General features: G+C 41.4%; 1 protein-coding gene across 1 annotated transcript; it reads right to left on the bottom strand.

The window, feature by feature from the left end:
* Positions 1 to 8: 8 nt before the first annotated feature.
* On the bottom strand, positions 9 to 14,942 carry TMEM43 (transmembrane protein 43). The gene is made up of 12 exons (XM_009639214.2): positions 14,904 to 14,942; positions 14,640 to 14,789; positions 12,882 to 13,016; positions 12,080 to 12,174; positions 10,114 to 10,163; positions 7,841 to 7,910; positions 5,952 to 6,022; positions 5,665 to 5,786; positions 4,985 to 5,059; positions 4,801 to 4,902; positions 3,172 to 3,289; positions 9 to 2,600 (listed from the first exon to the last, which is right to left on the bottom strand). The coding sequence occupies exons 1-12, from the start codon at positions 14,940 to 14,942 to the stop codon at positions 2,398 to 2,400; spliced, it is 1,230 nt and encodes a 409-aa protein (XP_009637509.1). The 3' UTR covers positions 9 to 2,397.
* Positions 14,943 to 15,538: the final 596 nt, after the last annotated feature.

Genomic DNA, 15,538 nt, shown 5'->3' on the forward strand with positions numbered 1-15,538 from the left:
CTATGGCAGGATCCTACTTCTCAGCTGTGTAGGCAGCCAGCTCGCCTAACCTAAGCGTGCAAGAGATGAGAGAGTAAATACACTTGAAGGGAGACCAAAGCAGAAAGGGAAGACGAGTGACAGATCAGGTGCATGTTCTGCCAGGTTTTGGTAAGGCAGCAAGAGAAATACTGCTTCAGCTGTTCCTATAGAAACCTTGTTTGTGTACATGCGATGAAAGCGAGCCTTGGCTCCACCAGCGTGCCTGGCCTGGGAAACACAAAGCTCTTGTCTGTGAAAGGAGCCCTCCTTTATTTTGCGTCATTCCTGTGCACACACTAATATGTAAGACAAAAGTAGTTTAAGCTGTTGAATGCATAGGTAACCCCCCAGTCTCTTTAAAACCACAAGAGGCTGTATCCAGCCAGGTTGAACCATCGTATTTTTCAAATAGTCTTATGGAGGGAAGGAAGTTACTTAAGTAGTGAGTAATGGGGAGTAAAACTGCAGTAGGCTGGAATCGGGCTTTCATCACACAGAAGTATGTCGGCCAGGTAGCAGCTGTGCTGCTCTTGGGAACTTGCTTCCCAAAATGGGGAAATACTTGCAGGCTAAACAAAACCCAACTGCACATTTATCTCAACCAACAACAGAAAACTAGTCCATGTGGAAGCAACAAACTAATCCTCCATGTACCTGGACACTATTCCTGGACATGAAACGTGCAATACTTAAACGCAATAAAAAAGAAGCCTACAGACCAACCTTTTGAAAATTGTATTTTATTAAATATACAAAAGCTCAGCACTTCTGTAGAAAATGGTATCTTCATCTCTAATAGGGTAATGCTGGTTAGTTTCCCGCCTCGCTGGTGAAACAGCAGTCCAACCCTTGTTTTTCTCCCCAGTGGAGTGCAATTCTTAACTGATGGAGCAGAAGCTGGTGTCAGTGAGCAGCAGAGCAGCATCACTAACGTGTCAGCTGTGTGCACGAGACCACTTGCACTTCCTGCAACCCTTTACTTACTACTACTGCTTTTACCAGAGGAACCGAGCCATGAGACTGAATTGACAACATTCAAATACTAAAAGAATTAAGGCTAATAAAGTAACTACTCCTTCTCAAAACATTAATGATTTATAACTCAGATCTCTTATTTCAGTACCATCTGTAGCAAACATTTGCTTCTCTGTATGTTCAAGTTAAGTTCCTTTGGTATGGGGAACACATTTCTCCTGACGGTTGTAACTGGATTTCATAAATGAAGACATTGTAAGTGTATGCAATTCAGTACAAAACCAGAAGAAAACCCACTGTCATGTAGGGAGGGCACATCTGGAAGCCAGACTCTCTAGGTGGAGAGAGATATAAAACCAGTACAAGATACACTCTAATCTCAAGTACTGGTTACAGCAGAAATCTGTTAACATGAGCCATCACAACACTACAAGAAGGCATTCCTCTAACATTACAAAGCTCAAAATTTAGCCTACTAAAGTCTATGAAATCTAATCAAGCAAAAATGTTTTCATTATTTAATTTCATGGAGTATGTTCATTGTCCTTATCAAGTGAAATTCAAGAAACAGTATACACAGCAAAAAAAACCCAAATATTTTAAAGAATATACATTCAATTATAAAAGTTAATTTTGCTTCAAGGCAGCAGGATTTATTTTTAAAGGTTAGTGACCTCTGAGCATCCCCTTAAATAAGTCCAATTTGAAGTTAAATTTTTGAATACTTATGTGATGGTACAGTCCACACTACCAGTTTGGATGCTTAACCAAGAACAGCTTCAGAGGCTTTTAAAAAGTTGGAGGAAATCAAGGCTTTCTTACAAATCCACCCTACCTCAGAGCACTACTAACCTGGCCACTCATTACTTCAAGTTACTTCGAAAATCCTGAGTCCAAAAGCATACGTTTTATATACGTATCGTGTGAAATTCAACTAAGCTGTGTTTTTCCTTTGGAACACATATGCTTCCAACATCAACCAAAGAAGCAGACACGACTCTGCATATAAGAAAAGGCAGCAGAGGGAGGGTTTGTCAGAGGTACACACACACAGTTCCTAAGGATATCTAATCATGGTCCATGTGATAAAGATGGCACTTGCTCCATAACACACAAGGTGCCCCACCTGTCAGTAAGGACTTGCCAGTCCTCAAACCAGGGGGAATTAGTAAGTGGTAAGAGGTACAAATCCGCTTGTTCACTAACTTATAATCAATAGACACTCCAAAATGCTTTTTTCCCCAAAGCCCAGGTCATCGACTTCCTACAGAGAGCACCCTACAGTCATAGTTTTCATGGATAATGTGTATCAACAACCACATTCAAGCCCCCTCCCCAGCTCCTGCTGCACACTGCTGGGTTTCTAACCAGGATTCAGCATAAAACCCGGCCACCTCCTTCTCACTGCTGCTTCTTTGGTGGAACACGAGATTTCGCAACCACAATTGGAACTACAGAGAGCAACCCGATCAGCAAAGCCCAGAGAGGGCGGTAGAAGAGCCAGCCAATGGAGATGGTCAGGAGCGACAGCGAACTGGCTACGCAGAAGGCAAATGCTTTTAATCCAATGTTAACCAGATCTCTCACAACAGGAAACCAGTCCACTGCAGAAAAAAATTCAACAAGGGATAAAGCAGTTGACAAGATGATAGTTTAAAAGGAAGTCTTATTCATGCCTAGGATTTGCACACTAACTATTGCAACCAAAGGACAGATTCAAATTAATTATCAAGAACACTGGATAAGGCATTTCAGCAGACTATCCTCAAGGCATTTGATAATTAAGCAACAGCTAAACATCTAAGACAATGGTATCCTCATCTCTTCAGACAGAAGTAACTGCATCGCAGCACCTTGAGTTAGACTTGAAAGAACCAGCTCAACATGTGCTTTGTGTTCTGATTTTGGTAAGCACTGTGCTGGGATCTTCTGAGAATGGCAATAGATATTTGTGTGGGTTTTTTTTATTTTAACATTCACAAAGCAACCATCTGGTTCTGGGATCCTGTTTACCTGCAATTGCCTACAATGACTTTCACATCAAATCCAATCCGAGTTCAAACAGGATTCCTCCTGACCTCCAAATGAATTAATTGCATAAGAGAGCAAGAGAGGACCTCTCTAGGGATTATGATCCTATTTCTAAATAATTTTACCTTACTGTAAAAAACTTACCCAAAGTGTAAAAGATTCGGGTCATTAGGCTGATGCCTACAAACATTGCCAGCCAGCCTGCTGCACGGAGAGCCCAGGTCTTCATGGTGTTACTCTCATGCTCTTTCTGAAACACTTCCTGAAAGCAAACACCATTATATGCAGCCTGCTCCTCAATTTCTTTTGAGATCCTCTTGATTCCAGTGTATTACGAGCAAACCAGAGCCGACAGCATTGCAGGAGTACAAATTTGCTCATAGAAGATATATTGCAGCTCATTCTGCAGGGTCTTTTTGCGCAGTATTGCTGCATACTACAATAGATTTCAAAGTGCAGCATGAGGGAAACCCGCATTTTTCTAAATTAAGACAGCTACAGAAGGACCGTTCGACACACTATAACTACAGGCAGAAAGCACACAGGTTTTGCTGCAAATGGATACATTCAACATTACTGTGGAAAATAAGACACTAATAAGTAAATGTAAGGAGGAACAATATGACTTCACCACGTTTGGAGGAAGAGAGAAAAGGCAACAATATCCACTGATGGCTAAAGGAAAGGCGTATGAAAGAAGGCAAGCAGTATGCAGGGAAGAAAAGATGAAAGGTATGTGTATATTGCATCAGGCAAAGCAAAGCATCTATTTGCAAGAATTCCAAGATATTTCAAAACGAATTGTGCGCCCCTCTGGCTCTATAGAACATACACATGGAGATGGCTAAGACATAATAAAGCACTTAATGGGAAAAGACACGTATGACTGATTGACTACTTGTGCATAAAAGTACAAATTATTCACTTGTAGTGAGTTAATTTCTAATGAACTGAAATTCTGTCTAATGAAGATTCAGAGCTCGTAGCAGAGAGCTGATTCTGCTGCTACTCTCTTTCAACTCAAAACAAAAGCCTTTTTAACTGCTTTTGGAAGCTCCTGTAAATTCTTGACATCTGGGATTTTTGCAGCAGGGCATGAAATAATCATTAATGGAAACAAACCTACTAAAAGGAGTAAATGAATCACCAAATTGCTGGAGCATGCAGGATTTATTGGAGCATAATGCTCTGCCTGAAGGTTCTTCCTCAGCCAGAATAGCAGTAAACATTTCAAACAAGCCCCAACTCCTGTTATTAGAAGCTGAAGAGAGGATAAGTCCTACAGTTTGTTTAATTAAAGCTTGATTTTTTTACTATTTTTACATACGACCTTTTCAAAAACATGTGCATGCATGTGTAAGTGGGAAACTACCAAAGAGCAAATAAAAGCAAAATGAGAAGGCACAGAAACAGCCTTTAAAGCAAAGGATGTTCAGCAGCAACACAAGGAGATTTTAAAAAATAAATACATAGCTATTTTAGCCACGGTTCCTTTTTAAAATTAAAACAAACCATCAGGAATAATTACAACCAAATTATGTTCTGCTAGTGGGTGAAGCACCAAAGAACGTGCAGAAACCTGGAAGGCAAACACAGGCTATAACGTGTTATCCTAGAGAAAAGAGGGAGTGTTTACACACGTAAATGCCAACTTTACACTAAGCATCTCCTCCTGTAGAGCAAGTCTGAAGGAGAATGAGAGCTTACTCCCCTGATGCTTCTGCACTACCATCTCCAATTTTAACCCTTCACTAGTACAGCATGGTATCTCACCTCCACAGAGAGATCCCCAGGGTATAGAATCTGCAGGACATCTCCAGACTTGGTATGATATGGAACCAGTTGATCGCCTCGCTGGCGAGCAATCACAGTCACCTTGTGGAGAAAGGAAGAAATATTTACTGGCTACTGAGTTGGGAACAGAGTTTGCAAAATACAGAAACAGCTGAAGACTCACCTTATCAGCAGAGCCCAAATGGGGGTCATCTCCACTCAGACCTGCATAGAAGAATGAGACGCGCAGGTCTCCTACCTACAAACAAGAGAATAATGGAAGTCAAGAAAGATTTCTTTACAAAGGAGAATCACAGGAAAGAGAACTCTGCATGGGAACACCCCTTATATATCAACACTTTTTCTGAATGTTTATGTCAAGCCAGAGAATACCCAGAATTATTTCCAAGCTGTACTTTTTTTCATGCCTAGCTGATAGCTGAAACAGACTAGCTCAAATGCTGTTTTGCAATACCCCCTCCACTTTAGCTGCAGGAGCACATTAACACCAATGAGATCCTATGTTCATCCCTTGTCATTTCATCTTTTGGCAGAGGAGGGCAGGCAGCACAAGCTGACAACAAGCTAGTTCACTGTACTCCGTTCAGTACAGCAAAGCAGAGGTAGAACCCACTTCCCAGCTCCACCCTGTGTCCTTCCATTTAAAAGCATGGCAGAATCAAGAAAACAGAAGCCAAAGAAGTAGGATCTGAAACTTCCTGCAAGAGAAGCACTCATGCTGAAGGACTGTACTAAGGGTGTCATCCTATGTGATGGTCTGCACTCCAATGCAAATGGGACATGCCCCAATTTTCTTTTTCGCATAACAGTAATCACTGCTTTGGTTTATCTTTCTCATCTTACTTCTGGACGCCTGGGGTTCTCACTGTGGTAAAAGTAATCTCCTCCTCGGGTAACATCAGCATGTGGATCCTCAAGGTTTGACAAGCTCAACTGCTTGAAGTCATCAATTTTATCCACAAGACCTAAGCAGAATAAAGAAACAAGCTCAGGTCCCATGCCTAACGTGAAACAGCCAATTTGCTGGCTGGCTTCCTGATTATCACCTGAAATAACTGCTGCTGTGGAAAGAACCAAAGTCCACTGCTGATGCAACAGCAGACACAAAGCCAGTACAAAGCAATCCTTACCCTTGGAAAGAACAAAGCTGCCAACCTGGACGTTAGGAGAAACAGCAGTGAAAGACTCCACAGCCATGGCACTGAGGAACAAAGAATCTGATTAGTCCTAGAATTATGATCAAACTTTTGATTTGCAGTATGTAATACACAGCACATAAAATGTCAAATGTCAAACATCAGGAGAAATTCAAAGAGCTAAATGGCTGTCACAATGTGAAAACAAATCCATCAAGAAACTGTGTCCAGACTTCATAGTCTTGGAGCCATTAAAATAAGTTAAGATGAGTTATGACTGTCTCATCCCCTGGCCTGACCTTCCATACACACTATAGGATTTCAGTAGTTTTTTTCTGTACTGAACCTATAATGGGCTTAAATGGAATTCAACTGTTGGGAAGCTGTTCAGTGGTGATATAGAGGCTTTGAGTGACAATGAATTAATCACATTCCTAGATGAATTCCTGCAACATTTAACTACACTCATAAATGCACTTTTACTTCTAGCCTGAATTTATGTAGCTTCTGCTGTCAACTGCTAGATCCTACCTGCGAGATTAAGAAACATAGGTCATAAACCTTCTCTGTATAAACATAGTTCTACATCATGGCCAAGTTAATTACATTCCAAATTCAGGAATCCTTTACTTACAGACTTGACTTGGTTCTTATAAGTAGTACTACAAGTATCTCCTTGGCAGTAAACAACAGATTTTATTTTCATAAATGTCTAAGTTGCATTAAAAGATAAGATGGATGGACAGAAGGAAGGAGACATGTAGTACACACTTAAAATAGAGTCTCATTAATGCTAGGCATGAATTCTAAAGTTCAGCATGTCTGCATACACCGTGCTGTCTCACGCAAGGATCCACCACAGTTATGTTCAGTCTCCTTGGATTGTACACTCAGATGAAATGTACTTAGCTGCAGCACGTGTTAAATTATGTACTGCAATGGCACTAAACCAAAAATGTTTCTTCCTCTCAATTGGAGATTTTCAGTTACTGGAGAATGCTTGGAGAATTTTCACTAACAAAAAAGTGTGCATGGGGAGGGGAGACAAAGCACGTATGTCATCTGTGCATCCTTTTTTCCATTATCTCTTGTCTATACAAGTCTGCTACTTGGGACTTACAATCAAAAACACATAGATCTTTGCTTTCCCTCCTGAAATCATACTTCCAAATAAAGGACAGTATGTGATGAGCCCACAGAACCAAACAAAGTTCTGAAGATTTTGCAAAGTTCAAAGTTTTGTTGAAAACCTGGTCCTGCTATCTCTCTAGCTGTATTTTTCATTCACACATGATACTTTTTACTTTTTTGGCATCCTGCATCCTAAGGAACCAAGCAGGTGCTGTGAGAATGACAAGCAAGCTAAAACTTAGCATGAAAAATGACACATTGTATTGTAACTAAAATGCTGCAGATGAGAGGTATATAAAACAAATTATATATGGGCGATTGCCACAAATAAGCGTGTGAGCTCATGCATGCTAGCTTAGAAAAAGCAGCATGCAAGTGGCATGACCAGCTCACGGGATGCCTGCTATTCTAACCCTGTACTTGTAATAGAGGAAAGAATTATTAATAGACTGCACTAACAGACAATAAAAGTCAGAAAGGAGCCCATGCAAGTTCTCTTACGTGGAGACCACATAGTCCAGAGGTAATATAATAGCCTGACGTCCAGCCATTACTAATGGAGAGCTTAATTGTGGTTCCACCAGGCAGCTTTGAACTGCACTCTAATTTCTCTATGCTTTAGTTCTCCCAGCTACCAAAAGACCAACTGTTTCCATCTACTTCACTGTGTCATGACAATTAGTCATTTAGCTTTCATCTTTCATCAGATACAGTGACAGAATCTAGAGGGTCTGTGCTAGGTGGTAAATTACCTAGGGTTTTTGTGTCCAATTTCTCGATCAAAGTTTCTGCTGTTCACAACTTCCGATTTCCATTCGGTATCTAAAGAAAACAATATGAAGGTTGAGGAGAAAACAGGAAAAGTTGCCACTCAGTTACTGAAGACACCTTTCAATCAATGGATCAGTTCTAAGTTACACCTGCAGTAATAATGTTTACATCAAAGCATGTATGTGACAGTCTGAACCGATACTTAAATCTGTCTTGCTAGCATATTAACAAGGAATGGCAGGATTTAGAAAAAAAAAGATTTCAGCGATAAAATTGTAACTCAACTTTGCTCGGTTGGAGCTTTGCTGTTGCATTTGGCTTCTGGCTCCACTCTTTGGGAATAATCTGGTTTTACGAGGAAAGGCTGTGAGCTCTGCTGGAACTAGCAAATTTCAGTGCAGTCAAGCAACAGGTAGAGATGGTACCTGTATGTGCCACTGTCAAAAATGCATAATGCTGCCTTCGTTCAGACCACAGAAGCCTTCCCACATCCCCAGAACAGATTCCAGTAGGTTTCTTATAACTCCTACAAAACTGGAGTCCCTTTTTTGAGCCACTTCTGTATTAAATATAGCTTGATCTACTTCCGTGAAAGCGTAGAGAGGAAGGAAAGGGAGTTTGGTTAAACAGTAGAGATAGGATCACTGTAAGGGATATTCTGGTGTATTGGGTACATGGCAAGATTTTGGTAGTGGGGGTCTGCAGGGCTGGCCTCTGTGGGAAGAGCTCAGGGGCTGCCCTGTGTTGGACACAGCTGGCTCCACATTGAACCCACTGCAGGCCACAGCTGAGCCCATCATTCATGGCACTTCTGTGAAAATGTTTTTAAGAACGGGCAGAAGACATCAAATGGGGAAGGGAAGGAACAAAAAGGAGAGAGAAACAATGGAGGGAACACCAAAGTGAGAGGAGGAGGTGCTCCACAGAGAGCAGATATTCACTGAACCATGGGTAGAGTCCGTGCTGGAGCACAGGAAAAGTGTAAGAAGGAAATAGTGGCAAAGTGAACCCACGATGCACTGGCTGTAAGCCCCCCTGCACTGCTCACCGTTTCACTAAAGGGAGCAAGTGTAACCTGTGGCAATAACAAAGCAGGGGGAATTGTCAAGGGGAGAGGAGTCTGGGGTGAAGCTGAGCCTGGGAAAGGGTGAGAGCAAATGTGTTTACCCAACACTCGATTCAGTAATTAAATATTTATTTTAATTGGCAATAAATTAAGTTAATTTTCCCCAAGTCAAGTCTATTTTGCTCACGATGGTAAAATTGGTAAGTGATCTCCCTATCTTTATTTCAACCCACAAGCTCTCTCATTCCTGTTCTTCCCAATCCCTTTCCTGGTCCTACTGAGGGAGAGAGTAAGCAAGTGGCTGTGTGGGCCCTTGGCTGCCACCACATCTAGTAATATACAAACTTTTACTGGACAGAATCTTGAGAAGGCAGCTAGTTTTTTAAATGGCATTTCTTTCTGTTCCCTGCCACTGTAAGGCTGTTTTTCACAGCTCACAACCACTAGCTTTGCTCCTTATGGATCTCCATGCTGCAGGGTCCCGTGCTTCACTGAGCTGGAGTATTTTTATGATCACACCCAGAAATTGCTGCACACCCACGCTACACATCTGTGTGCTTTAATCAGAGATAAATCAAGCACAGAGACCAATCTCCAGATACACGATGACTCAGAGTATTTTTCTGCCACTGGGTAGATCAGAATAATGCTCTTGGTTCTGCTCCTGCCAAAAAAGCATTTGGCAAAAGCCACAGTGCACATTAGCTGGTATCAACACCTAAACAGACTCTCAAGAGGCTGTCTTACAGGCTGGAGCTACACTGTTCTTTGCTGTCTATTCTCTTCTGCTCGTGCTTGACACATGTCCAATTATTCCACTTCTGAAGAGTAATCTCAGGCATAGCTTTGAACACACTCCCACCTCTGCCCATGTCCTGTCACTGAGGACCTTATGGGTCCTACCTCAGGAGCATCCTATCCCTGGATGCTGCTCTGAACCTCTAGGAGCTGCAAGACAAGACTTTCTGTAGTAGTTGCTTGCTAATAGCATGCTTTCTTTCACCTCAGTTGCCTCAAGAAAGGGAGGTCCTGACATTTGTTTAGGAAACAGAATTTCTGCTTATTTCTTCACATTCCTTTCTTTCCCAACAAGAAAATACAGTGCTTACAACAAAAATCAAAATACACACACATAAAAGTCCAAAGTTACTTGCATAAAAGGAAGGGACTTTCTGTTGATCAACTTACTGTAGGAATATTTTGTCTCTTTCTTAATCTCACCATTCTCTTCATACTCCCTGCGGAGAAAAGGGGTGGGATGAGAACCAAAACAGTGCACACACACCCCTGCTCAGGGCAGAATACACTTCACAAATGAAATGCACAGACAGCTCACTGGCAACACAAACTTATCTTTACAAGTAAACTAACTCTTCTCTGAACTACCTATTCTAAAGACATAGATTCTCTGTACAAGGAGAAAACTACACACAAATGCTCAACAGCCACAACAGTTTTTCTCCCATGTTGCCAACAAGGAGCTGGCTAGATCAATGTGGAACAACCAGCATTAAAGACAGTGAGGCAAGCTGACCTAAGTCAACAAGTCTTTACAGATGCTGCACCATAACCATGTTAAAACCCAGAAGTTATTTTTCACACCGTCACAACGTCTGACACTTTTTTTGTATGACATGAAAAACATTTGGCAAGTGAGTTCTGTGCAGTCAGACCTACATAATGGCTAATAATTTTTATACTACTGTCAGTGGAATTATTATCATTAACAGAAATGTTTTTCCCCTTCTACTTGCAACTACTAGCAGAGTAGCTAACATCTCATTACAGTTTTGTAAATACCCTTGAAAAGGTATCTATACTGCAATATTTCCTACTATAAACAAATCTGAGCAACTAAAATTTCCAGTTTACTTTCACAGCTAGAAATTAATGTTGGCTTTTTATTATCACAGTAAGGGGTAGCAGTCTTCTAAAAATAGAGAAATCATGTCTTGGTTTAATTAAGTACTGTACTTCAATTTGCATATGTATGAAGTACCAAAGAAATTAGGGTATTTCCCTCATAGTCATGTGCCAAAAAGTTTCAAGTTTCCACAAGTCTGAGAAAAGAATCTGACTTCTAGTTCAATTGGGTACAACAGGATTTTTTAATTGCTTTGAAATAGTCTAGTATATGTTAGGCTTTAGGTATCGACCAGGCAGTTTTTGGGTCAATGGGTTTATCAGAATTTATTCTGGAATTCATAATCGATCTTGTTGGGTTCACTTACTTTTTGAACACAAGTTAAGACCCCTTTGGGTGATTAAAAAAAAACAACAAAAAAAGACTGACCAACTGAAAAAACCCAACAAGTAAATAATTGTCATTGTGGAAGAAAGGAAGAAAGCCAAGGGAAAAGATGACGAAGTGTCTGAATTCATCAAAAATCTTTTTGCATTTCCTTTCTGAGGACAGGGAAAAAAATTGGCTTGAGGGTCCATGATGAAGTTTTAGAGAATGGCAGCAGGAAAGGCTTAGCAGATGCAGGAAAAAAGAGGATTATAAAATTTTATTTGAAAAAATTCAGGATGAAGCATTTTGGGACAATAGTTTTGATTCTGCTCATCAACTAGCAAGCAGGGAGTATTATGGGGGTGGAGTTACAGAAGTCCTGATGGGCAGAAAGTACATCAATAAATAAAAGCAGCTTTAGGAACATTAGAAAGGATAGAAATCAACTGAGTCTTTGGGAAAACCACAAGTGGTTCTTTTTTTTTTTCTTTTTCATAAATTGGTAAAGACCTTTGAATTCTGTTGACAACATATATGACAGAAAATAGATCAATGTGCTCTGAGGTGGCCCAACATCAGCCAGCAATAATAAAAACAAAAAAACCACAGCTGCAGCATGGAGGCCAAGAAAACCCATATGAAGTTATACAAAATCAGGAAGTGGCAACATTTGATAAAAGGCCTTGGAAGTTACCCAAATTTTATTGGATGCAAATTCTGCAGTACTGACCGTCTACAAAACCTGACATCTCCAAGGAAACGAAAGTGACTCTCTAAAAAAACCTAAGAGCTCTAGAATTCTCCTGCCGTCAAGACTTGTTGGGTTTTTTTCCTTTGGGGGTAGGGAGAGGAAAAAAAAGTGATGGGATCCTGTTACTACAACAGCTTTATAAAGAATTTTTAAAGATTTCTTTCACTTACGTGGAATCTTCATATTCTACCCATTGATACATTTCCACTTTACGTTTAAGTTTGACAGCCTGGATGGAGAGCCCATAGCTGGGATCAAACAAAGGCTATTTAAAAATTAAAGAAAATACAAGTCAGTATACATGCTGTAGCTCACAAAATCAAACACTGTACTTTAATTATCAAACTTATTAGTATACCTCACTGTACATAGCTAGTACTATGTTACATACAGTTGAACATAGAATAAATGCTATGAAAGACAAAAATGAGCATCTCTATATCACTGATAAATCTGACCTAAAGAATCATCAACAAAAATTATTGCCATAGTGAAGAATAAAACCAGAAATGCTGGCTAATGGTATACAGGCTTAAGTGTTTAAACCAGGGGGAGATTTTATTTTGCTGGAAGCTACCATGCTGTGTTACCTTCTGCAATGCAGGCTGACCACGGAAAATGTCATCGCTACTGAAAAGTCAGAATGTGCAGAGCCTCTATACTGCAAGAGCCTAAAGTATCATCAACAGGTTCCCTATATATATGGGAATTGAAATTATCCACCAAAGGCAGTGGGAGGGTAAACACAGCTAGAGGTGGCATGTTGTTTGGGAGTAGGGAGACCAAGTCTCACAGCATCTCCCCAGTTCCAGGCCAGGAACCAAAGCTTGGGTGGTAGCTGGCCGTGCTTGCAGCAGAAGAGAGAAGCTATGTGTCTTCTCCCTAGATATCAAACATAATTTTAATTGGCAAAGACTTTTCCTTCCCTCCAAGCTTGATATACTCATATCTTCAAGATACTATTTTATTTACCTTAGATGTACTCAGAGCACCAGCTAAGTGCACCAATCTCCCTTCATTCTGCTGAGACACACTGTGGATGCTATCCAAAGGGATCACAAGAGAAAGTCCCTCATCAAGAGATTTGGCTGTCCTTAAAGCTCGTCCCTGCAATCAAGAAAGGCAAAACCAAGTTGTGGAGAATCAATGGTACAGCCATTCCATTTTGTGAAAAAGCTTAGCAGACAAGTGATCTGAAGACTGCAAGGAATGCCTGTACACTCAGCCTTAAGGCACATCCTCAAAACACACTTGTATTTCTCCACTCCCTCTTTCTCAGTGTCTAACATAGTTTGGAGCAGTACTTCTTACCCATGCAGCAGGACCATTAACATTGACTAAGCTCCTCAAACTCACATAGATTATTCCTACAACAGTCCAAAGTTATTGCTCTGCATCTCTTACCTTGTCCGTTGTTCACAAATAACTGCAAAAATTAGGCCAATTACGGTCCTTTTTCCACAGACCCATATGACTAGTAGGCACAAGTTTTCCTTTCCTTACCACCTGTGTTGGTTTTGGCTGGGGTAGAGTTAATTTTCTTCCTACTAGCTAGCATGGGACTGTGTTTTGGATTTGTGCTGGAAATAGTGTTGATAACCCAGGGGTGTTTCCGTTACTGCTCAGCAGGGCTGACACAGAGCCAAGGCCTTTTCTGCTCCTCACCCCACCCCACCAGCAAGGAGGCTGGGGGAGCACAAGGAGCTGTGAGGGGGCACAGCCAGGACAGCTGACCCCAGGAATATCCCACAGCATATGATGTCATGCTCAGCACATAAAGCTGGGGGAAGAAGAAGGAAGGGGGGGACATTCAGAGTGATGGCATTTGTCGTCCCAAGTAACCATTATGCACGATGGAGCCCTGCTTTCCTGGGGATGGCTGAGCGGCTGCCTGCCCATGGGAAGCAGTGAATGAATTCCTTGTTTTGCTTTGCTTGCATGCACGCCTTTTGCTCTACCTATCAAACTGTCTTTATCTCAACCTACGAGTTTTCTCAGTTTTACCCTTCTGATTCCCCCATCCCACTGGGGTGAACAGAGAGGGCGGCTGGGTGGGGCTTAGTTGCTGTCTGGGGTTAAACCATGACACCATCATGTTATGGTGTGCTTTCTCCTGCAAAGTCACCAAAATTGGGAGTAGTTCTCTTTCTCTTTCCTCTTGTAGAGGTGTAAAAGGAAGTCTTAGGTGAAAATTCACAGAATTCTGCTCCCCCACTCCAAAACTGCCAAAAGCATGTATCTTTGCAATGGTAGGGTGTTAGGATTCCCTTTAATTTAATTATTTTTTCAGTCTAAAACCAAGACATAAAATAACACCAAGAATAATTAACATGCTCAATTTTGCAACATGGATTATGAATTCCTTTCACGTAATTATAACAACATTAGAAATTAGGCCTTTATGTTATCCCAAGAAAAGAGAGAAGACGTGGCTGGCTCATACAACCCTCTTTCAATAATACCACAGCCTGTTTCTGCACCAGCTCAGAGGTTTTGGATATTATCTCTCATCACACACTGCCACTGTCTCCACCACACTCCGTTCTACAGAAAGACTATCTGTGGCCCAGTGATTTTACTCTTCTGTTAGATCTCAAGGATAAGCACCAGACTCTCCAGTCATCACATCCTCTTCTCATCGATGCAGTAATAAAGTTTTGACATGATCATTTCAGTAAGCCTATAAACGCAAAACTAGCTGTGTATAAACACTGATGGTATTTCACTTACTTCGTTGGTAAAAAGAAGGTAGAAAGACAGAAGAAATGTCACAAGTCCCATTAACATGCCTCCAGAAGTCTCGCTGAGCCTCTCCAGGAACCCTGGTTTGGACTCGCTTGTGATTTTAACATGTTCTTTTCTGCTGCCTGTTTCAGAGAACTGTTGGAGATAAACCAAAAAATGCAATATTGGTGTGACAGGGGAAGGCATTCTGTTTCAAAATAAGCCTTTTAGCTGTGTTAATACTGCAGCTCTGCAAGTATTGCCTCTTGCCTTGGACCAAAACTTTCCCACACTTATTAAATGCCTCATCACACCTTTGATACCAGAAATACAGTCAATAAATAAAACTCAAGTCTAATGGAAAAAAAAAACCACAATTGCTATTGTAGTGGTTCAACATGTTCCTTCAAGCTTTCTTCAGTCTGTCTCTAGGTTCCCTATTTGGCGTCCACACCCCGCATTTGGGCCATGACAAATTGAGTAATACTGCTGAATTCCAGACCAACTGAAACATAGCTATAAATAACAAGTTACATTTCACCTCACCAGTGGTAAGTGCCTGCATACTTTAAAATAACTGCACCTAGAGCAACAAAAAGAGATAGTTTAAAACAAAATTGCTATTGCTGTCCTAGCTAGTGCTACATTAAAGCATGAAAGCCCAGGGGTCTATCTGTGGGTACGCTGGCCGTGGGGAATAACCGAGAAGTAACTTCAGATAGCACACGGAGCCAAGACAGGAGGCGAGGTTTCTCTTTTGCTCCTCTCGAGATGCCAGGCGGGATGTGACAGCGGCCCCCGGGCTGCCCCAGGGGCTGCACAGGGCCCCTCGCCTCAGACAGGCCGCCCCGGGGCAGCGGCCGGAGCGGGAACGGGCCGACCCCGGGGGCCGCCCCCCGCAGCGC

Source organism: Egretta garzetta, unplaced genomic scaffold (assembly GCF_000687185.1).
Source record: "Egretta garzetta isolate BGI_Z169 unplaced genomic scaffold, ASM68718v1 scaffold215, whole genome shotgun sequence".
Classification (NCBI taxonomy): Eukaryota; Metazoa; Chordata; class Aves; order Pelecaniformes; family Ardeidae; genus Egretta; species Egretta garzetta.

What these genes read in the sequence shown, in the direction of transcription:
- TMEM43 (XM_009639214.2), bottom strand. Translation starts at nt 14,942, where the DNA reads ATGAGGCATTTAATAAGTGTGGGAAAGTTTTGGTCCAAG. An exon ending in GTAGAATATGAAGATTCCAC is followed by an intron (nt 10,164 to 12,079) that starts GTAAGTGAAAGA and finishes TTTTCTCCGCAG; the next exon opens with GGAGTATGAAGAGAATGGTG. An exon ending in AGAACCCCAGGCGTCCAGAA is followed by an intron (nt 5,060 to 5,664) that starts GTAAGATGAGAA and finishes TCTTGTTTGTAG; the next exon opens with GTAGGAGACCTGCGCGTCTC.